Here is a 24823-nt window from a genome sequence, read left to right on the forward strand (position 1 = left end):
GTTAAGTAACCTGCCACTTGCATGCATACACAATTTAGGGCACAGTGACCTTATACAGGAGAGGACGGTGGTGGGAGAGGCATTAAGGACCACTCACAGCTAAACATGAGATGGAATTCCTACCTGGGAACAGAACAGATTTAGAGAATACTAGTGAAGGCTCGTAATTGACAGGGTTTGGACTGGTGGTCTTTCCAGCGGAAATATTATGGGTGGGCAGGTTGATGTGCCTAGAATAGAAAGGTTTTTAGTGTGCTCTACTTGGATTCTCAAGTTTCCCCGGGGATGTTCTATGCTCTACGTGCAGCGCTGCCAGAGCTCAACTACTCCAAAGAGTTTTATTCTGAACGTATGATTATAGCTTATGCCCTTGGATCCGAAGTCCCTCGATGGGGTGCAATTTTTGATCCTCTTTGAAAGCTTTTCAGGGCCCATTTCCCAGAAAGCCCCACAGATGATGCACAGAACATTGAAGGAGATGCTGTATCCCACTGGGAGCAACACAAGGGATTTCCTTGCAGAAGGGATGCGTTCCCATTTCTTTAAACCAGAACCGCATGGTCCTGAATGAATTGCAGTAGCTTGATCAATATTTTTTGTTGGGCACCAATGTAGATGCTGATACAATAGTCAAGCCGTGAGCGGACTAGCGTTTATGAAAGCTCCACCTTGTGCTTAAAGTCTAAGAGGTTGCGTAGAGGAGGGCTGAAAATATAACCACGTTTTTTGTGGGGTTCACTTTGTTAGCCACCAACACATTATTTATAGTTGTGATGTGGAATGGAATTTCTACAGTTTTAGCTCCATTATTATTTGGGAGCATCACCAACAACTGAGTAGTGACTGTTGAAAATCAAAGGGTTCAATAACTGACAGCAGGGGCCGTGGGTGTGGGGACGTTTAAGAACAAGAGGGTGAGAGCCAAACCCCAAGACACTGCAATGAATTTGGGGAGAATACAGATTGAAACGGTTGTATACCGACCGCTGACTGTCCTTCTTAAACATGCTGAGGCACTTACGGCAAACTGACAAAGTAGCCATTCCCATGAGTCCAAGGGATCCTGTGTATGCGCAGTGTGAGGTGACTATGGCAGGTATGACGGACACGCCAGATCTTTTTTATTGTGCATGTCCTGGGACCATGATATCATTGCATGCATGCCTTGCAAGACTATTCAACTCTAGGCCTAACAGATGAATATATTTGCCAGCTACCTGAAGAACACACAGGTGAAAAAGTTGTTGAACCTAGCCCCTTTCATGTAATACTAGGACAAGAGGGGCGGTATTTCCATCCCTGAAAATATTTCTAGGAGGGACTCTTTTCCATCCTTGGGGACCACAGGTGCATCCACGGCACCTCTTCGTCATGTGCCTGCTCAACCTCCACTCACTCACCATCACCATCCTTCTTGCAGCCAGGGCGGAATGCACCCTTGGCACAGATGCTAGATTAGACTCCAGCCCCATCGCTGCTAAGAGCACTACTAGCATCATGCAGAATGGAGCACTGGTCAAGGAAAGGCCAAGAACTAGGCACACACTGTCAGTGTCCATTGATCAAAGAAAGGCCAAGAACTAGGCACACACTGTCAGTGACCACTTATCAAGGAAAGGCCAAGAACTAGGCACACACTTTCTGTGTCCATAGCTTCACCGGTGAAGGACCATTCAAAATCTCATAAAAGCAAGAGCACACATGAGGCTCCTGGGGAGGAACGGACACAAGGGAGGGCGAGGAGGCTGATGATACCAACAACAATGATCAATATGATGCTAATGTCATGTGGAACCACCTTCTGTTTGGGAAGCCCAATGTGGATGATCAGAGAGAGAGGACTAGGCACATTGCACGATTTTGACTTCCATGGAAAGCCTTCTCTTAAAGAGTTGATGCCTAAGGTACCAAAGGAGTTCAAAATTCATGGTTGTTAGCCAAGATACAACTATTATTCTTTTTAATACTGTAGAAGTCCCTTATGCATCTGGATGTAATTTGCCAAAAGTGTCTGGATCTGACAGCATGTGTAGGCATGCCAACATTAGGGTTCAGAACCATGCCACCACCCAGCGAGCAATGGAAGAGTTAGCTGCCACCGGGGAGGACCTCCTGTACATAGCAGTATGCTAGGAGCGTGAAAAATATACAGGACCTCTGCAAGTCTAGAATATGAAGGACTCAATCTGCAGCCAAATCCGGGTTGGGAAAGAAAGTAATTTGAGCAATTGTCTCATTACTATGTAAGGGATGCAACGCCACATATGTTGCACCCGAGAACAAAGCCTGAATTTCACAAATGCAGCCTACTGAGGTGGCCACCATAAGGAATATAGTCATGCGTGTCACCAGATTAATGTCCAATGCACAGAGCAATCCTTTTCCTTCAGAGCCTACTTGTGAAATGCAACCAATTGCTCTTGTGCTGGCATATTATGCAACTCATGTGAGTTACCTGGATCTTAATATTTGCCTTGGAGAAGCCAGGATCACACAAGTTCAAGGGTAAAAGGGCGGGATGAGAGCCTTCTAAGACAAGAGGTCATTGCTGTTGGGGAGCTACACTGGGCCTCCACCTCCAATTTCAGCAGGTCAGAAAAACACCAGTGAAAAAGTGGCGCTGGAACCTGAGAGTTCAAGGACCACTTATATGATTGAGGTAGAGCTTACGCAAGGCATTTGTATGTGAGTGGAGTATTCCTACCCAGTGCTCAACCATCAGCTTGATCTACTGAGTGATGCAACACCCCCACAGATTCACCACAAGGTGCATAGGTCTGGACAGCTCCTCTGCCCCATCCTGTTCCCATAGAACATAGCTGTGATGTTGCCCATGAGTGGCAACACCCCTCTGGTCCTCATCAAAAACGGGAATAACATTAGATGATGGCCCCCTCAGCCGTACTACAACTATTGTGGTGTTCTCACAGACACCAAAGTCTCGTGTTGGGAAAGGGAATTTCCACCAGGACATGTCTATCCTCTGTCCAATCAAGCCAGATACACAAGGTTCACATTGGTAACCATCCATCGGATGGCTGGCGGATAGTCCTTTTCCTGTCACCAAAGGCAGCCCAGATGCAGTTAGAGCCATTCCCTATGTAGTCTAGTATTGGGGACCACCGGAAGTCATTAAGTTATGGACGTGAGAGCGCTTTGGTTCCCTAATGTCACGGTCAGCTTTGCGGAATTAACCACCTGGTTCAAGGCAGTAACCTGTTTTCTGGAGGAAAGGTCAGGCTATATCCCAGATCGTGGCAATGAAGGGTGCAAACTGTAATGAAATCCAGGGTGAAATTTGGCATGTTGACTGAGAGCCTCTGAGTGAACAAAATAACAGACCATCACCCGCAGAAAATAAGGTCTCAGGAGCCAGTTGTCTGCATAAAGGTATATGTTCTGCCCCTGCCTTCACAAAAACACCAGAATGACCAACATCACCTTGTTGAACACCTACGCACCATCCAAAAGGTAGTACACTCTGTTGCAGGTGCTGGACTTTTGCCGCAAAAGTCACGAGACTTCAGAGTAATGGCCATAACAGGATGTGGTGTTAAGCTTCCTTGAAGTCGATGGTAGAAAGTGAATTCACCTGTATGATGCCTGCACTGATTGGGGGTACCAAAACCATCTTAAATGTGTCATAAGGCACAAACACTTTTCATATGGCTGGTTTACGATCATGCATGAACTGTCTGTGTATCCACAGAGCAGATGAAGGAATAAAGCTTTGTCCTAACTGCAAGGTGTGACAGACTTCACATTCCCATCTCCACCATTAGCTGAATTTCCACTAGGAGAAAAAGGGAACACAAGCTGAGGAAAGTTAGGCGAGATGAAGGGACAAACAAAGAGGCAGGTAGTACCTATGAGTCATTCGACAAGACTCAGGGACCCCTTGTGACCACTCCGAAAGCCACAAGATGATGGGAAAATCAACCCTCAGATTGGACAGGAATGACACACAACTCTGTTTGGGGATTCATAGATAATTTCTCTTTGCTTTCTGAGAACACTAAGCTCAGGGTTCTTTCCAAACTGCTGCTGCTTTCTCTTTTGTCTAATAGTGGACTGCCCCTGATAGACCATGCTCCTGAAAGTGTGACAATCGTCTGGCAGAACTAGGCACAAAAGCACCAGTTGGCTGCTTTGGAGAATGATTGGGTATCATGACTAGCAACGTAGATTTTGGTGTGCCTTCCTAGCAGTTCTTGAGCTGCTGTCTCTGGAGACGAGAACAACAATTTCTTGTTCAACAGGAGTTTGAGGACTCATTCGTGCACACAGTGGAAGAGGTTTGATGACAGCAGGCAGGCACAGCATCAGGTATCCAAATCAAGATACTTTCAGCCATTTCTACGGTCGCAGTGTAGATCTATGCAAGGTAAGATGTCTTGCCCCCGCACACCTGTACCATGAAGCTTTCTTGCTTGCCCAAGGACAGGTATTGCATTTTCTCAGCCGTCTCCTGCCACATCTTGCTTTTGCACGCTGCCACGACATCATTTGCATTAGATTAACAGAGATGCAGGGCTAGACTGGAATGTTGGTGCTGCCAGTCTAGCTATAATATCTTACTGTGCCATTTCTTTACTGGGCATCTATGATGAAACAAAAATTATAAGTGCTATTACATGTCCGGACTGGTCTGCACCGGAGCAGCCAGTTTGAACATGTTTTCTTATTGGCACTTTTAATGGCAAGGCCAAAAGGAGTATGTCCTTATGTGGGTGTACTGGCATATATTGCCAGAGCCAGCATGGACATGTTTTCTTAAGGTATCATTACTTGCATTACGAGCAAAGCAACCAGGAGTATGTTCGTATATGGGAATACTGGATATATAGGTGCAGCAAGCATGGGAAAGTATGGGCACAGCCAACATGACATTTTTTTTATACTGGCATATATTGTGGGCAAAGGCATCATGAAAAGGTGTTCGGAAATGCCCCTGTGCACTGTTGTTGACCTGCATCTATTGAATCTTTTCATGAATTATCTAAACAATGGGAATACAAGGTCTCTGTCTTTTTAACCACTTCTTCACAGAAAGCGTGTTGTTTAATGGACCATTGTAATCCATTATTCAAAACATGTTCGTGTGGGCAGAACCAACCAGTGCCCCCCCTCTTGGTTGGTTCAGGCTCCCTCAATACACTTGGCCGCTGTAGCAAATATTTACACCCCTTCAATTAAAAAAAAAAAAACAGCTGCCACTGAAAAGAGTAGCAGTATGAAAGAGACGAGTACACAATCAAGAGAGAGTAGAGGGGAGGGGATGATAAAGTAAAATGAAATGAGTAGCTTGAAAGAGCTGGATAAATAAAATCTGAGAGAGAAGGGGGAACATATGAGGAGCGAAGATGGAAGAATATAAGCACTTTTGAACATTGAGGAGGACAAGAGGGAAAAGAGGAAGCTACAGCAGGAGGAAGTGAATGTCACTGAGACTCATAAAAGAGAGGTGATCAATAGAGGGAAAGGAGAGAAGAGGGCAGGTCTAGACACGGATTCCTGAGGCGATCGCTGAACTCGTGAGGCAGTAATGCTCAAGGAAGACCCCGGACCCTTGCCAGAGATGTGTTGGCGAATCTTTTAAAGATGACTTTCGAAATCCTGACATCAATGAAAGCCATAACATTTACAGCTTCTGCCAAGAAAGAAGCGAAGGCCCTTACAACCCCAGAGACTGAGAGTAATGCTATTTTTCAAGACCAGGAGATATCAGCTAGGAGAGAAAAAGAGAAGGACTGATGTCTACAATCTTAAATAGGAGTGTAGTTTGTTGTATTTTCTTGAATCTTGTTTAACCACCTTAGTTAATCCCTTAGCCTTCTATATTTATGATAAATATTTTAACTGTATTGTCTGGTTTCCAGCCCATGACATCTTTCATCTTTCCTTCACAAAGTAGTTTCAATGTTCCATCTGGACCCGAGTATTCGTTTACCCACACATCACATGTAGAACAAGCATCCAGTGCATTGTATGATACACTGAATGCAATTCAGTGTATCTAGGCAGATTCTAGCTTCCAATAGTCGGGGAAACATGGAGCAGTGAGTGTCTCCAGGGGTGGTGCATGTAAACAAAAATATTACCAGAAAGAAAAAACTGAGCATTGTGAGTTGCTCAGAGGCTCACTTTGGGAAGGATAAGACAGCAACTGAGAAATATTTCACTAGCCTCAATATGAGAAGCAGCTACATGGAGGTCTATCCAAACATTACTATTTGGAGTCGAATTAACTGATATCTGCCAGTATTCCATCAAATGTATATCTGGGAAGATGAATTCTCATTTTCCTCAAATGGGACGTTCCCGCTATTGTATGTAAGCTTATGAATCGGGGGTGGGGAGTAGGAATACTTGCCCTGGAAGGAATCATTAAAAGATATTAATGTTATTAAAATAATGGTACTCAGTTTATCACCACTGTAAAGACGACAGGCTGAGTCAACTGTGCTGGCATTCAAATCTGTGACGGATTGCAGGATGAACAAAATGACAAGCAACAAACACTTCATTTACTGAGCTATTGCCATCTGTTTCTACATACTGTGTATGAAGAGTTATTTCTGAAATGTACATAATTATCTGAAATTATTTTCCATCCATTACCCAGAGACCCCTAAGAAAGCTCTCAATTCCCGCAAGAGTCTCAAGTTGCAATTTCAAAAGGATACAAGCCCAAAACCTTGCTACCTGTCTTGAAAAAATCATGACTGAAACATCCAGCAAGGACTCTGTTGACTTTTTGTCTCGTCCTTTTCAAACTCTGTTGACTATCTTGGAGAAAATAGCCCCTCTCCGATCAAGGCTAATAAGAGATAACATCTGCCACCAAAGATGTTTTACTCCTCATTTCACTACATTCAAAAGGGAAGCGTAAATTGGAATCTGGTTGGTTAAAGCACCAAACAGATAAAAATAAAAAAGTTTGGAAGGAGAAAGACAAGACCTATAAAGAGGCAATTGTAGAAGGCAAAAATAACTTTCATAACCTTGAGATAAGCCAGGCTTCAAATTGTTCAAAAAAGCTTTTTGAGATTTTTGCACTTTTAGGAAAGCCCAAGGCACTTCTGACCCCATTCGCCCCGACGACTGAGGACGCTTTGACAGTCCAACAAGTTTTTGAAGCCAAAATAGTAAATACACGTTCAGAAAATCAAAAAACCTGTGACAAATCGTGATAACTCAAGCACTTACCAGTCTATGGCCCTGAGGCCGGACATGCTGAAAGTACTCTCCAATATGCAACCTACATTCTGTCCTGAAAATATATTGCCTCCCAAACCAATTCTTAAACATAAAGAACTTTTTGTGCCATTTCTCACACGATTTGTGAGTGCATCTTTTAGGGTAGGCAAGATTCCTTGCTCTATTAAAACTGTATCAGTTACCCCTCTATTGAAGAAACCTTACCTAGACCCAAGCGACGCGCAAAACCTTAGACTCATCACCAATCGTCACTTCCTTGTTAAAATTCTGGATAAATTGGCCTGCCTGCAATTACCCACTTATGTGGAATCTAACAATATCCTCCACCAGAGGCAATCTGGCTTTCGACCATGCTTTAGCACCGAGAAAGGGTTTATAATGATTTTTCGACAGTCAAAGTTTCTACATACAAAAGTTTCGACACAAAAGCATCGAAAAAAAAGTTTCAAATGCATTAAAAAAAAAGATTAATGGGGGGGTTCCCCCTAACCCCCCCGTTTTCTTTTGAAAACAAACATTTTTCTATGCGAAACTAAAATAAAACCTGTAACATGAAAAAAAATGTATTTGAAACTTTTTTTCGATGCTTTTGTGTCAAAACTTTTGTATGTAGAAACTATTTTTTCAAAAATAAAACTGGATACCCTGAGACAGCACTAATTGATCTACAGTCTCATATGCTGAAATTCATGGAAGGCGGCAAATGGGACTGACTTTGGTGGATCACGATCGCCTCCTCCATTACCTATGTCACCTTGGGGTTTGTTCGGACAAGACAATAAATTGGTTCAACACCTTTTTAATTGGACCGGGAATCTAAAATCCAATGGGGATCAGCATGCTCCCAGACAGCCCATATCTGATGTGGTATCCCTCAGGGTGCAAGCTTGTCCCCGGTCTTGTTTAACATTTATATCTGACCTCTATGCTCACTTCTGCATTACATGGTTGTCGTCTTTACAGACTACGCAGCCGACATCCAGTTAGTCATAGAAATTACCGGGAACCATGCATCGGACCCCTTGACTCTCTCAAAAATTACCAGCTCATCGAATCCTGGATGTTACTAAATTGGCTCTGCCTTAATAGCAAGAAAACAGAGCTTCTTATCATTGGCTCAAAACAGACCCAGGCTAATTTGAGCCCTGAATTTCGGAGCTTTGTAATTGGAGATAACATCATCCCTGTACAGAAAAGGGGTGAAAAAAACTAGGCATTTAGTCTCTTTAAACTCTGACGCCTACATTAATCAGTTTATCAAAAACTGTTCCTATCATCTCCACCTTTTCAGAAATATTCACCCTTACATTTCAGAGAGCAATAGTTCAATCATTGCTCAAGCCAGAATATTTATCTAGGTTGGATCATAGCAATGCTTTACTGATCAGAAAAAGTCCCAGGTGTTGCGAAACAATGCAGTATGCATCATCAAAAAGATCGCAAGATACACTAACATATCAATTCACATACACATACTACACTGGCTTCTGAATCAGGAACGCATCAATTTCAAGGCAGGAACTCTTATTCAAAGATGGATCTATGGACACACCCCTCCGTATCTTAAACGGCTAACTCCATTCTATCATCCACTCAGAACACTGCCCTCCGCCAACAAAATGCAGATCAAATGTCCTGTTTGCAGGCATGCAAACGGACTGGAAAGATCTTTTCCAGTAATGCGAGCTACATTTTGGAACTTCCTTCCCACAACTTTAAGGAAGGAACCGGACCGTCTGATTTTCAGGAGAGCCCCGAAAACGTGGTTGTTTAGGTAATTCAATTTAGACACCTCCGATGCTCCTGCCCCTTTGTCTTCTCTATTTGAGGTTTGTCTGCTTGTGTAAATGTTGCAACGCCTTGATGCCTGCAGGTTCCCAGCGCTATACAAATAAACAAATAAAAAACTAAAGAGCATATACATTAATCTGTTATCACGAACAGATAAAAAATTCACAATAAAGCAAATTCCAAACACCACCCCCCTCCAAAAAAACCGAGGTGATGTGGAAAATGATTTGTTTCCTTATGCCATCGGAAAATACAATGGACAAATTCACAATCCTGTAGGAACTTCTTGTGGTGGCGACTCCTACTGTACAAGCAATTGTAATTATGGAAGGGCGAATTGGGTTGCATACACTTAAATTGGCAAAACCAAAGTTATTTATTTTGAGCCAATAATGCTTTTTCATCATGTGATAAATCACATTATGGCATATAGGTGCAAGACCAATAAGCCGGGATTTGTAAGTACAGCACTAAGGGATTCCCCGGTAGCAGTTGCTACCCCTAGCTAACCCTAAATTACGTCTATGCTTTAAGCTCACAGAAGTTTTGAATCATGAGATTCTGAAAAGGGGGATGCAGCTGAACTTCAATGACAATTATGATAATATCACCTTTTTAAATAGCGCTTGATGGCAGATTCTAGGCATTGTAATAACAGCTGTTATAACCCAATCTAATGCCACTCAGTGTTTTGAAGTCATAATGTTGATGAGCTGAATCTTGCCTTCTGGGATTCAAAAAGGTGACTGCAGCTTGCACAAAGATTAATGAAGATTAATTAAATCTACTCTCTGGCCTCTACCACAGCCTACACATGGAAGCTGATTCGAGCAGGTAGGCCCTTCCTTTCTAACGATAGTTACCTTATACTGGCCAGAGCATTAATTCTATTAAGACTAGACTACTGTAACACCCTCTACAGCAGTGCTAACAAAAGCGTTATCCAAAAACTCCAAATACTACAAAACAATGCCATCAGAGCCTCATTAGGCATCAATAAAAGAGTGCACATCTCTGCAATCAGACGCCACCACAAATGGCTATCTATCCATAACAAAATACAATTAAATAATCGCCTCCCTGACACATAAAGTACTACATAATGTCGTTCCAAGCTACCTAATTGACAGAATATCTAGAAGAACCTCCAGCAGACCGTCTATAACTATCAACACTAATTGCTTGGTAGTACCCAGATTTAAATCCTCTAAGATTGGCGGCAACAGTTTCCCTGTTAAGGCCGCCAAACTTTGGAACTCCCTACCACATCAATTAAGAGTGGACCTCCCCTATTCCTTCTTCAGAAAGAACTTCATCACCAGAGGCGTTGCTAGGGGGGGGGGGCTAAGGGGGCTATAGCCCCTGGTCTTTTGGTTCTAGCCCCGGATAGAATCTCAGTAGCTACAGCCAAAAGACTAGCTAGCCCCCAGTCCCAACAGTTCCAATATTAGCGTAGCCCCAGGTCTTTTCCAGACCTAGCAACACCCCTGCTCATCACCCACCTCAATCTGATTGAGAACTAGTCCCTTTGAAACTTTGTGCATTAGTACGATGTGCTGCTAGATTGTAGATTTTTGTAAAATGTGTACATCCCTATGTACCAAGATGTAATTAATTCTGGGTCCCCGCGCAACGTTTTTTGTATACTTTATACTGTATATTGTTTTATTTGTGTATTGTGATTATTCATACATTGCATGTACATTATGTAACTTGTGTGAGCTTTGCATATCCTTGCTGCACCCTGCTACTCCTGGGTCTGGTGCGCCTTGTAAATTCAATAAACAAACAAACAAGCAAATCATGGAGCCTGTGCTTTGCCTGGCACATCATCCAAAAGTGTTTTTCAAGAAGGCTGGATCATACTGGGCTTCTGGTTTGTGGCTATGCATACTCCATCAAGTATATGATATGATAAGTCACAAGGGTTTCTATGGCTATGCTGAGCTTAGGATCCAGAGGGGTTAAGAGAAAGGTCACTGCCAGCAGACTTCCCTCCTGGGGGTACCAAACTGGACCTTGAACAATTCAACTGGAACACAATGAAACATTTAAAAACTTGTAAGTGGTACAAAGAGGGCGACAAAGAAAATAAGCATAGTGAATATTGTCGCTTGAAATGTGTGTTACTGCTTCTCTATGAGATAAAGACTTGCTAGCAATGACTTGGAAAAAGAAAATGTTATAGTTCAGGGAACAGTGGACCTCAGCACTGGTTTGTCGGCAGTATGTTGGAAGACATTTCACGTGCTATAAGCATCTTGAAGAGCAGCTTCCCCTTACACCATTAAAGAACAGAGGATCACATCCAAAAAAGAAACGCCACTTCGAAATAGACGAGACAACAATGGGCTGAGACCAGGTGCGTTGACTTGCCTGTAACTTCCTGTAGCCGCTTTCATCCCGTCAACCAGCAGGAACTTTTCCCGGACTTTCCCGATGATTTTTGCTCCTGTCCTGGTGTAGTAGGTGTTCCCCGTTATGGTGCGAACTTTTAAAAGCTGTAAAAAAAATATAATGTTTTTTCAAATCCGATATATCTAACAAATGCCAGTGCAATTAATGTAATAGTCAATGCACATGCATTTATGAATATGTTCACAAATGTCCAGTACCTTTCAACTTTATGCACTGTAACACATGCAGAGGGTATACATATTTATGGCTAGAAATTGAACTGTACGGGAGACATATATGTTATATCACAATTAAGAAATGTAACAAAGTACAAATCAGTTTCCCTGATCAATATACTTCATTGGGCCAAATAGAGGAACAGCGAGTGTGGTGGAACACCTGTATTTTGATCATTTATGATGATGTCAATCCACTCCTTTATGTAGGGTGTGAAATTAAACAGGAGTCTGCACTCTATTAATAAGGCTAGGTTCCCCCTCTCTCTCTTTCTCATAATGTCAACATGTAAACATAAATAAAAGAATAACCATCAGCCTCTAGAAACCCACCTGGGGACCTTTAAGCTGAAACAGTGTTCTTCTAAAGTCAATGCACCTACGAAGCAATGTTCACGACATGGACGTGCATGAGCAAAAGCCGAAATGTGGACGACAAAGCCCACATACCTACATATACATGATGAATGATTGGCCAAACCCTATATTCAATATTTTGAACTTTAATTATGAATGAGGAGCCTTCAGAAAACACTGGCACATGCATGAATGATTGTGTCGGCTCTTCACTGATTTTTCAACAGTTATTATGTACACACCTGCATATTAAAAATTACAATTACCCAGGATCACTTATTAAGACTTCTTCAATAACTCAACGCATTACAGTAGTGAATAACTCCCAATTAATAATACAGATCTAGGTTATGGGGTGTAAAATAACCCTTTCACATGGCAGATACAGCAAGTTGATCTACATAACAAGATAAATAAAACTGAAAACTGTCATTAGGTTGGTGCAAGGCTTGTGGTTTCAACCCCTTTCTTTTTCAGATCTCTAAACTCCATCACCACTAGACATGTTTCTTGAACTAGTCTTGTGACAAGAGTAGTGGATAGTGCATACAACAAAGCAGCACCTATTCCTGCCACAATCAGAAAGAGGACATAATTGATTTATGAATTAGTCTAGTGAAGCTCCCGGCAGTAGTGTGATTTGTAGGGAATCCGTCTAAAAATAAAAAATGTTTAACTTTAAACAAAATTTTAAAAAATTAAAATCGAAAAAAAGTATGGTAGATTTGTTCTAATCTTTTGTCTACCATGTTAATGTTAAAGGATATTTGTACCGCGCCCTATCACCACCGTAGTGGTCCCCTGGTGCTACAATGGTGCCATTGTTACCACATGGTACCATATGGTACCACTATAGCAAACAATGGGAGCAGAGGTTGTGGGGGTGTCACCCACACCTTTGTTCGTTACAGTGGCATCAGGGGTTGCATGGGTTTTTAACCCAAAAAAAAGGGAGGATCCTGCAGCGCTGGTTCCCATCCACATAAGTGAAGGGAACTGGCATCATAGGGAGACAGGGAGTTAGCGGCACACAGCGAAGTGTGCTGCTAAAAGGTAAGTGACGGGGTGGGCTGGTTTACACAACTGTCAGCAGGGAAAAAAACAAAAGTTTTGGTTTCGTTCAAATAACTCGTTTTTTTCCTCCCTCAGGCATTTCACTTTCGATTATTTCATGGACAAGCATTTGTAGTACCGCCAAGAGTGGTACTGCCTTCTCAAGCTGGTGGTGTTTCAATTGAGATTCAGAAAGGCTAATTGCTGTGAACAAATAATTAAATGAGTAGTTCCTCGCCCCCCTCCACACCTCCATTAACTACACGGTTAGAGGCTAGGGGAGAGGGGGGGGCAAACAGCCCTGACTTTTTTATTAGAAAGCTAATGGCTGGCATGGATGAGGGGTATATAATGAACAATACAGAGCCACAAGTTGGGTTTATTCATCTGTGTGTCTCCCCTGTGGCTATATAACGACAAGAAAACAGACAATGACTTATACAGCGGGGGATGTTACCCCAACATGTTTTTTTTTGTTCAACCTTCCTCCCCCGATGCAAGTTATTGTAATTTTCATATCAGGTTGGCCCACCTCCTCTCATGTGGAAATGAGTAGAACATCGCCAGGGCTAGTGTGAATCACAGTAGTTAACATCTGGAAAGGCTGCCGACCTTTGATCTGATGCTCCACTTGCGTCAGCATTTTTGTGACATCATCTGTTAAGTGATTATGTTTGGAGTTCTTCATCTTTTGTGCAGCGCTCTGTCAGCCCTTTGGGCAAGGCACGCGCTTAATCAAAAAATACCCCTGTAGATCAATGTAAAGCCCTCGTTCCACTTTTGTTAGTGGTCATCTGAAAAGTAGCGCTGCAGCCAATTGCTGGAGGCAGCAAGGATCATTTCCAGGCACACAACCTTATAGTGAAGAAAACAACCTTCATACACTAAAGCATTTTTGGCCAGTAGGAAGGATTATTTCCAAGCATACACCCATATAATTAAGAAACAAAAAACACTGTACACTAAAAAATGTCCAGGGAGTTGAAGAAACCAAAGATGTACTTGTAAAGGTAATTTGAATCAAAAAGGACAGAATCAGCAAATGAGGTAAAGTTAGAAGACACCTTATTTAGTGCCATTGAACAGAGCCTTGTGTTTCATTGACGAACTGAGAGTAAATCAAATCTACGGTACCGTGGGACATGTTTTATCCTTCTAACAGGAAGATCTCCGAAAGGCTTTCACCCACTGCATCCTCTTTGGGGTTTAGCTTTTAGCACGTTTGGGAACAAGAGATGAGGATTTAGCAAGCAGGGACGTTTGCACCAGGAGTTGAAGTAAAAGGAGACGTGACCAGGAGTGAGAGTGTACATCTTAGATCTGGGGTGATCTCTTCCAGGCTTGCAAGCAGACATGGGGCATTCACAAATATGCACAAGAAGTGAGCCCATGATTTCCCTGCTGTTTTATGCACATCCTTGGATGCCTTGGATGCTATGCCCCAAGTGTTTTTTTTTTTTGCATCATGACATTATCCGCTAGGCTAGAGTGTAAGCAAAAGGTCTAACATGCACCCTGGTGGGTTATAAAATGTGTCGCGAGCCTGCCAAAAAGTGGTTCTATTCATCAAAAGAAATCCAATAAAGCATGGGTGCCTCTATGGTCAATGGTCGGCCCTCTCTACTGCAGCTCTTACCTTCTCTTCCTCAGGGGACACCTCCAGGTGTTGGCACATCTTTAAGAAGTGGGGGAGCCCCGCATGGTCCAGCAGAATGTAGGCAGGGACCCTCCGTTTCCGGCAGGCCTCCTGGATGTCTCTGAAGATGTCAATATCTGTGAAGGAATCCATCACCACTGCGATAACCTACAGGGAGAGACAAGAAGCGCTTTGAGTACACAGAGGAGGCTCGCTGCCATGCCCAGACCTGATCCTCCATGCTCGATGCCACAATGCAGAACTAACACCCGCAGCGCACCAGGAAACAGAATTCAGAAAGATTTGCAGTAGCACAGGAGGGCCACAGTTATGAGGTTTGGTTGGCCACATATTTTGGGTTTCCCCAGAACTACACACTATGGGGTGCCAGCACACGCGGCTCAAAGAACCTATATTTCTGGAAACAGCAACATGACACACCGAGGTTAACGTGAAAATAGTGTTTCAAAAAACGTCTTTGGCAATAAGATCGACATAAAAACATATTGGGGGGAGGGGAAAGTTAGAGTTAAAAAATAAAATAGATGAGCACAGATGGTGGGAGGGCTAAAGGGAAGAGAGGCGTGGGGAAACTTTCAAACCGAAAAGAGCACGAATAACCCAGCAAAAAAAGGTCTGTCGTGTGACCTTATTCTGAAAGAGGTTTTTCCATCGAGGAATTTTCACATGGTAGCACACAGAAATGTAGATTTTTTTTAAATTTACTACGTGTACTTTTTAATCTCATGTGACCCCTAATTTTATATATATTTTTTAATACACAGTCTTCCTTGTATTAACACTTTGCTCCATCTAGTAATGGGGTTTGTTTCAAAGAGCCCATATAATTAGGTTTCTACGTGATTATAGCGAAAACTATTTCAAAGAGGCAATTTTCAACAAAAAAAAACAGCAACAAAAAGAGCGACTTTTTCTTCCTATATGGGCCCCCAAAGCTCCTCGTTTCCGTATGTGTTTAAACCCACCCAACCCCCTCTCCACCAGTTTTATTCACTTACCCCACCCATCTATGTTTTCACAAAATGTCAGTGTTTTTTCGCCGTTTTTGTTTCGTTAAATTCCCTCTCTGTAATTGTTTTCTCTGTAATCACTGGATACCATAATTAGACTGAAAATATGTTTAGCTAAAGAGGTAAACATTTAGCGCTAAAAACATACAAAATAAACACATCAACTATTACTACCAAAAAATAATAGCCTTCTGAAACCCCTTACTACAGTAATTGAAAAAGAAAAACCAGCAGAAGAATGAAGAGCGGAGGTGGCCAAGAAGAGGAGTCAGGTAGTAACATTAGAATCATAGAGATAAAGGTGCATAGTAGGTGGGCGGGGGTGGAGAGTGAGGGTGCCAGGTGTGAGGAGACCAGGCGTGCAAAGTTGATGAGACACTAAAGGCAGCAGGTGATGGTGCATGAAAAGTTAAGAGGATGGAACATGTCAAGCCTGGGCGAACCTACTGCATGGGCATTTGGTCGGGTTTACAAGAAGCCTTGAAGGACACAGTTCATGAGGAGTCAGGAGATGGCAGGGAATGAGTGTTAAGATGGATTTCTGAACTCTGTCCTGGAGGGGCAGAGGTTCAGAAGGCCAGCCTAGTTTCTTGGAACAGGGTAACCTGTGGACAAGCCAGACCAATCAGGGTAGCTCTGGCAGGCGGTCAAGACTAGGTTTCTGGAGGGGTGAGGGTGACTAAAATACCTCAATGCGCACACAGAGCAAGGACTCTTACAAATTACTCCAGACAGGTGTTATATTAAAAATATAGACACATTTATTACAAAGCCTTTGTAGCATAGACCATAGCAGAATAATCACAGTAACACTAAGTAAACCAACACAACACTATCAATACAATGTATATACAAGACCATTGGGGTCCAAAGGGTTAAATGCACAAAATATGTCGACAACCTAGATGGCAAAGAAACAGGCAGTGCAGGTAGTCTTTAGGCCCCTTCGACATCAGCAACACACCTAAGAGGCAGTCCAAGCCCTAAGAAGTGAGGAGCCTTGTGCTCAACAGTACATGCAATGCAAGTGCATGTGGTTGTTCCAATGGGCAGAACAGGGTCTCTTCAGGGGTCTCTAGCAGCTCAGGAAGGTGGATGAGGCGATGAAGAACAAGTTCCCACTATTCAGGGAGGACCTCCGCTTGAAGGCAGAGGCAGTTCCAGAGAGCGGGATGGAGTCGCTTGTTCGCACTAGCAGTGGAAAGGAGAGGGACCCCAGGGGCCACTTGTTTGTAAAAGAGGCCCTTGGCGCCAGGAGCCACCGGTTAGGCGCTCTTGGACCCAAACTTCGCCCGTTCAGTCCACTCGGTTGCAGGTTCGAATGCGACAAAAAGGACGTCTATGCGGCTTTCAGTTCCTGAGATACAGCGATGATTCCCAAACGGGATAGTGGCGATTTCTCTGCTCCGGGTGGATGAATTGACACAGTTTCACTGCAGCAGGCTTCAGAGGCAAGAGGGTCACACATGCAGCGTACTTGCAAAAGACGTTCCCGCGGCTGGGCAACTTGGTATCCGCGTTTACTCCGGTCCTGGTGCACTTGTCTCACTTCAGACCTGGTAATGCCAAGTGTACGAAATGCGGTGTGAGGGTGCTGGGGACATAGAGCTAGCAGTATACCAAGTTTTGAGGGGCTCCTCGAAACGAAGGCGGAGACAGAGCAAAGGTCCTGCTTCAGTTGGTCAGCCGACTGGTTGGCCCAGGGACACTTCTGAGAAAGCTTACTTGCAGGGTTTGGTGAAGGTGCCGGGAATAGTTGGTCCCACTATTCCAATGGGTCAAAGCATCTTTGCAGACCTTCTAGGATGATCAGATGCAGAGGGGTCCCACGGGACGACAGCGGGCTCAGGGTGCCAAACCTTCCAGTGGGTCACCAGTGGTTCCTCGACACGGCTTCATAGTGGCAGGATACTTGGATCCTATCCTTTGTTCAGTGAGAACTCAGGAGATTGACATGCTATGGGTGTTTTCGCCTCCTCTTATCCAAAGTTCCCTTCGCCCAAAACCAAGAGGACCCAATGGGAGATCTGCTCACAAACACTCACTGCATACGTGGACCAGTCACGCACCATCAGTGGTCCCAGTCATTCAGGGCACTCCAGACGCTCTGGCACCCAGGATGTGTATTGGACTCAGACGTTATGATATGATATGATCGTTTATTTATATAGCGCCTATACACAATGGCCCTCATTACGACCCTGGCGGAAAGTGACTGACCTGACCGCCATAGCGTAAATAGCGTTTCCGCCATTGCACGACGGAGCAAAGTGCGGCTCATTCCGACCCATCGGGCACGAGCACCACGCCATGGCAGAAGTGCAAAGTCCGCGATGGCGGAAATGACCCCAAAACGGCCCACACCGCCGCCGTACGGCGCCCTAGGTGCAATTCCGCCACCCATCTTAGCGGTCACCGCAATGAGCGGCAATCGGAAAGTACGGTGACCGTAAATATACGGAAACGGAAGTAAAAACATGGTCCCGGAACGGGAAACAGCACGCCGTACACCTATAAAAACACTATTTCCACACAACCATTAAAGATACTACCCTGAGACTCATCCCAACCCGTCATCCACCCTAGTGAAACCAAGAAAAATGGGAAAGGTAGCGAAGAAAGCGTGCGACCGCAAGCGGCAGGTCCACTTCTCCCGTGAGGAACTCACCGTGCTCACAGAGACCCTCCAGGAGAATGCTGCCGTCGTCTTCTCGACGCAAATGACCAGGACGGCACTTGCGAACAAGAAGGGCATATGGGCCCTGGTGGCACAGCGGGTAAGTGCGGTGGGGACCGCACCCCGCAACCCACAGCAATGCAGAAAGCGATGGGACGACTTGCGGATACGCGTACGGAGCATACTATCCGCCAACCGTAACATTGCCACAGCTACCGGGGGAGGATCGGAATCACCCATCAAGTTGACCCCCTGGGAAGAAATCTGTGCCTCCACCATTGGAATGGAGAGTATAGAGGGAGTCGGAGGGATGGAGAAAGGAGTGCAGACATCTGAAGAATCAGGTAGGTGGGCCAAATAAAACAATGCCAAATCCACAATGTCCAATCATGTGAAGTACCATGTGTCCACATAGTGCAACAGTAACACATGTCCAGGAGAACGTCCACATACATAGGCCTGATAGCACACTTTAAAACTCACATTAAATACATAAATAATTAAAAATCCTAAAAACACCCTCTACACGTGCAGCAGGCACACCCTAACTGCAGGCTGCAAAACAACTGCATCCTCAATCCACACAAAAATGAAACCACCTCCAAGGCCCCAACCCAAATCACCCTCAGGTACCACCCCAATGCATGTGATACATTGCCATTCCAATTTCCACAGACCCATTTATAACGCTCGCCCTCCTTTACTCCACCACAGGGTCCGATTCAAACGACGAGCTCCACGACACCCCTACCAGCACACCTGCAAAGAGGGCCAAGACCAACGGCCAAAGACCCTCCACCTCAGCTGCACGCATCAAGACACGGCAGCAGCACAAATCAAGTGGCAGCACACAGGAGGGAACTTCAACAGGCACCCCAGCAGCCAGCATGCCCACAACAGCACCACCACAGGTCCCCCCAATGGATGCCACAGAAGGCACTGCTTCTGGTGGCAGCAGCACCATAGGTGACACTGCATTAATGGCAGCATGCTCCGACACAGAAAACGGGGATGTCGAAGTAAGATCCATCCATGACCTGTCTCAATCCCCCTGTCTGTTCCATCCCGTACACCATGAGGATACCACGCAGGGGCACCCACAAGACGACGACTGGCCATCCCCCACAAGCCCTGTGGCAAGGCAACATGAGGTGACCAGCCCCTCTGTGACACCACCGCAAATGGCCATGGCCCAGCAGAGGCAACAGTCCCTCGACCAGGTGATCGTGCAACAGCAGCAACTGGCCACGCTCCTCAAGGGCCATGCTGATGAATGTGGGGGCACTAAGGCAGACATAGAAACATCAACTGAGACACTTAGGGCAGAAATGGAGAGAAGTACAGAGACACTAAGGGCACAAATGGAGAGAAGCACCGAGAGCCTGAGGGGGGAACTGCATGCGACGTCCAAAGACGTATGTGCTGAACTTGCCGCTGTGCGCCGTGTGCTCACTGAGCTCTCACAAACCCTTAGGGACATGCATGGACGTGAGCAGGCAGAGACATCATCCGTTGCAAGTTCCGTCCAGGGCAGCCCCCAACGTAGATCTGGGAGGAACCTGCGCTCCACAGGCAGGGGTGCCCCTGATACCCGGAGAGGGGGCTTGCAATAGCGACTGCCCACTGACAATGAGCATCTTTGGACACTGGTGTTCGGGGGGGAGGTAGGAGGGTGGAGGGGGTGTGTTGGGCTCACTTGGGTGGCGGGTCGATGGGGTGTGTAACATGATTTCACATATGCCATAAACAATGCACGATCATCCAATGAGATGTGTGGACATTGATCTTTGTGTACGAGGCCATTATAGGCGTACAGTCCATATTGTGCATGTTCCAGACACACACAGTGCCACAAGTCCCGTGTCCATGTATCAGCCACCAGGCGTGAGTGCTAGAAGCATGCATCTATGATATGCTGACGAATGTCACGGCCCTCCTGTGCCTCGCAGACTCCTTGAGGTGCTGCCACATCCCCACCCTCATCATGGCCATCTTCAGGTGCTTGCAGTTCTGCGTCAGGGGGCATGGGCACATTTCTACGTACGCACATGTTGTGTAGCATGACACATGCCATGACCATCTTTGCAACCTTCTCATGGCGGTACAGGAGTGCCCCGCCAGACCTGCTGAGGCAGCGGAAACGAGTCTTCAGTAGGCCGAATGCCTGTTCTATGACTACACGGGTACGTGAGTGGGCATGGTTGTAGTCCTCCTCATGCTGGTCCCGTGGGTTCCGGAGTGGTGTAAGGAGCCATCTCTTCAGTGGATACCCGGCATCACCTGTATGTGGACAATAAAGGATGTTTGTGGAATGACATTGCTACGTACGCACCCCCCCCCCTTCCTGCCAGGTCATTGCCGCATCACATACCCCACATTATCATGCTTTAAATGAGACTCACCGAGTAGCCAGGATCTGTTCCCTGCGTGTCGCTCCATGTAGCGTGGTATTGTAGAGTTCCTCAAGACCATAGAATCATGGGTTGATCCAGGAAATCGGGCACAACAATGTGTAATGATCCTGTTGGAGTCACACACCATTTGTACATTCAGAGAATGAAATTGTTTTCGGTTGCGATACTGGGCCTCCATGGCATGTGGGACGACCAATTCCACATGGGTGCAGTCGATGGCACCAATGCAACCCGGTATGCCGCCAAGTGCATGGAATCCCACTTTTGCGTTCGTAATTTCCTGCTCCGAGCGTGGTAGAGAGATGTAGTCGTCTGCGTGCCTCAGGAGGGCATCGAGCACTTGCAATGTGTCCGTGCGAACAGTGGCTGTGAAATGCCATGCAACTGTCCGACTGTGTGCTGGTAGGTGCCTGTGGCCAGGAAGTGGAGTACAGACACCACCTTCAGTAGGGGTGGGATGGCGGTTGGGCTATCTATCATGCTGACAAGGTCAGCCTGTGTCATGTCCACAATGGCGGTTATGGTGTCCCGGTCCAGACGGTAGAGGGTGTGGATCTGCTCATCAGTGAGGTTGAACGGATGTGCTCGGAGGCGTGGGATTGCGGGCTGCCTGTGTGGTGGTAGTGGCTGTGCTGGCGGCCCTTGCTGGCCCTGCCTTGCCCTCCTCCTCCTCCTGCGTCTCCTCCGTGCGGCCGGTTGTTGTAGTAGTTTGGGTTCGTCTTCTTCTTGAAGTTGGAGTACTTGCAGTGCTATCAGGTCCCCCAGGGCCAACATCGCTAGTCCTGCCGGTAGCATTTCTGAGTGGGTGTGGTTGTGGGAGGGGGTTGGGTGTGCAATTTATGTGTTTTCAGGCTGTATAGCCTCCACCTGTGGTGATTCATTCCACCTGTGCAAGCTGCAATCCCCTTTGGCCGAGCACGTCCCGCACACAACGCTGCAATTCGACGAATGGCATCTTGCTATTACAATCATGTATTTGTACCCGATGGCAGTGTAATATTGGTTGATATGTTCATTCTGCTATGGTCCCATTGTTTCACATACTATCTTTGCAGTCGCAAACAGACTTGTGAAGGGTCAGTGGAACGTAGTACTCGAGTAACGGTGGACCCTCATGCAACACTGTACCGAGGTTCACCGACGGGCGGGGCGTCCCATTTGTGAGTGAAGCCAGTTGCCATTTTCACACACAGCCGCACTAGATGGATTAATTTGTGATTTCAAGCGGTCACAGATGCCTTTTCGACGTGATGTTGCAAATGAGGAATTCGAAGGACGGCGCTTTCGGTTTCAGCTAGCGGCGAGGAGATGCCCACAGGTCTGACTGCAAATATAACGTTCTATTGTTCAATGTCCTTGGGACAGGGGCCATGGCGAGAATGCAATGATTGATATGAATAGTATGGGATGCGCAATAGCGTAGTGGTCGATGAGGCCGGACGTTCCCAAATACATGTTACTTCACAACACTGGAATTACGGGCTGGAGCACAGTGGATTTTGCAGACTGCATAACGCACAGACTCAATGGAAATTTCACATGTTATGTGAGTATGAAATCAGGCGTTTTCATTACGGGATGAGGGAATGATGTATGGATGCATGGACAGATGATTTAATACGGAGTTTGCCATGTACAGGGCTTTTTGGAATCTGTCCACCTCCCCTGCGCTATGTGATGCAGTGCTGCCATAGTGGGACCATCGTCTATCTGGCCTTGTTGAACCCTCCCTGTCTCGACGCGCCTTCAAACACTTGTGTCTATGCACGTTACTAATCCCATCTGATGGATTCTGTTTTAACAGACGCATGCACAAAAACACTCCTTTGTAATAGTGTTTTCACCTCGATATATATAGTTATGATTCGCAAGTGGTTTTTGGGTGGAAATAATCCTTTGGAGTGGGCTAGCATGCATATGGCTGTGGATTTAGTGTGATCATTGAAGTGAGTAATTCAAATGAAGTTCGGATGCCCATACTATTCTTTTTCATTTCATTTGGGTGACAGGTATCTCCTCCCCTTTTGCCACTGCCATCTGTATGCCACTCCTGCAGATGGATTTTACTCCCGACACCTGCTGCTTCGTGTTAATCAGTGGAGCACCATTTCGATCTTATGGGACGATCGCCAATGGGCCACATGCCCTTACGCAGTACTAGTGGCTAGGAGCAACATTTCGGCCTTTCAGCTGGACTAGTGCCTACCTAATGGGACGGCCCTGCGGTTCTAGGCGCTTCCATGTTGCCTTTTTGAACGTGAATGTAGCCCCTGTGTACCATGAAGGAACAGGGCGTCACACAAGAAGAAGCTGGTCATTTATTGCGGATGCAGCCCACAATGATGAAATATATTTTGGAGTTCATGACCTAATGGCTGTATGGGCTTGGTGATTTTGTTGTGCATTAAATTTCTATTCTGATATGAACCGTGTAGCGTTCTTCTTTGCAAGTGATGTAGCATATTCCTATTTGTGGAGCGATGTATTGTGAGGAGATCTGCATTGGGTTCCAGCTTCGGAGTATAGTTGCGTGGTACTGTACTGGGCGCGTTTGCCTACGAAGCCCAGTGAGGTCAGGGATAGGGGCTGCCAATATGACTGTTTTAATGATGTCATGCTCAGGGGCGGGGGATTAGCATTTGTGTAACAGATGCCGGTCAGCCAGGTGGATTGGTGGAATGATGTGATTATCAGAATATGGCTGGTCACAGGTGCCTGTGTTTGCGTGCGTTTCTTGGAGGGAGACTGAGGTCATGTCCATTTGAATAGCTTCTGTATTCGTGCCATCTGTGCCCTGCAGCTCCCATTGGCCCCTCTTGAGATGAGCCTGGCTGCTCAGTCACTCTGCCAACTTGTGTGGTACATGCTTATGCTGATGGTTGGTTTGTTTACTGGCAGGAGTACAGGGCTGGTGCAGTCTCACTCAGGATACTGCTTTGAATGTTGCCTTACACTGGTGTCAGTCGATGGGGGGGCCTGTTTTTGTTTGTCTCATATTTCTGTTCATGTTGCTGGACTTGAACCTTCACATGCCTGTGCTGCATCAGTGCGGCAATGGTGCCATGGCAAATATGGATGGCCACTCACAAGGCACTTGGAGCCCCTAGATTCATTTGTTCGTTGGCATGCATGGGTGACTTGTACATTTCACTGGTTGCATTGTGTGACTTCATTGCACCTACGAGGAGTTGTACAATGTGGCCAGTGAGTGGTGTACAGGCACTCAGTAGGGCCGTTTACGGTTGGTTCGCGATGCCGTACTTCTCACCATGGCGGAATGGTACTTTCCGCCGTGCTTGATGGCGTTAGGTGCATGTCCGCTAGGGTCAGAATTCGCGTACCGTTGCGCCATGGTGGTAATTACGGTTTGGCATGGCGCGCGTGCGCGTACTTGGTGCAGTTAGCGTTGGCGTTCACTACGGTGTCGCTAATGGCATCGTACTTTACGGTGACGGGTCATGATCGCACCGAGCGCTATTCGATGGCGGTATTGCATTTCCGCCATCGTTTTTCGATTTCCGCCAGGGTCGTAATGAGGGCCAATGTGTTTCAAAGCGCTTCAAGGCAAGGGAGGGAACAAGGGAAAATACAACCACATTCTTACAGGCCATGAACAGTAAGGATTACTATCGTACTCGGCCTGACGACATTTCAGATAGTGCAAGAGCTAAGACATAGATAAGGAAGGGAGGGGGGGAGTGGGAAGGAAATGGAACCAGACAGGCGACTACCGTACTAAACCTGACGACATTTCTGGTAGAGCCGGAGAAAAACAAAAGGTGAGGGAGAGGGGTGCAGAAAGGGAGGGGAGGAACAAAACAAGCAACTATCATACTAGGCCTGACGACATTTCAGATAGTGCTGGAGGGGTGGTGGGAAGGAAAAAAACAGTAATGGGAGGGTGGAGGAAACAGACGAGGTTGCTATCATATTAGGTCCAGGGACCATTCTGATAGAGTAAGTGCATAGAAGAAAGTAAGGGGAGGAGATAGGAAAAGAGAGAAGGGAAA

At 45.7% G+C, this 24823-nt stretch overlaps 1 protein-coding gene across 1 annotated transcript in view; it reads right to left on the reverse strand.

The window, feature by feature from the left end:
- FAM83D (family with sequence similarity 83 member D) overlaps window positions 1-24823 on the reverse strand; it is a 105005-nt gene that overhangs the window by 8100 nt on the left and 72082 nt on the right. The window contains exons 2-3 of the mRNA XM_069652291.1: window positions 14692-14859; window positions 11389-11513 (exon numbers count right to left, since the gene is read on the reverse strand). Of these exons, the coding sequence (XP_069508392.1) occupies window positions 11389-11513; window positions 14692-14859 (293 nt within the window). The remainder of the gene's footprint in view (window positions 1-11388; window positions 11514-14691; window positions 14860-24823) is intronic.

This window comes from Ambystoma mexicanum, chromosome 3p (genome assembly GCF_040938575.1).
Source record: "Ambystoma mexicanum isolate Mex_15411 chromosome 3p, UKY_AmexF1_1, whole genome shotgun sequence".
In the NCBI taxonomy this organism is placed as follows: domain Eukaryota; kingdom Metazoa; phylum Chordata; class Amphibia; order Caudata; family Ambystomatidae; genus Ambystoma; species Ambystoma mexicanum.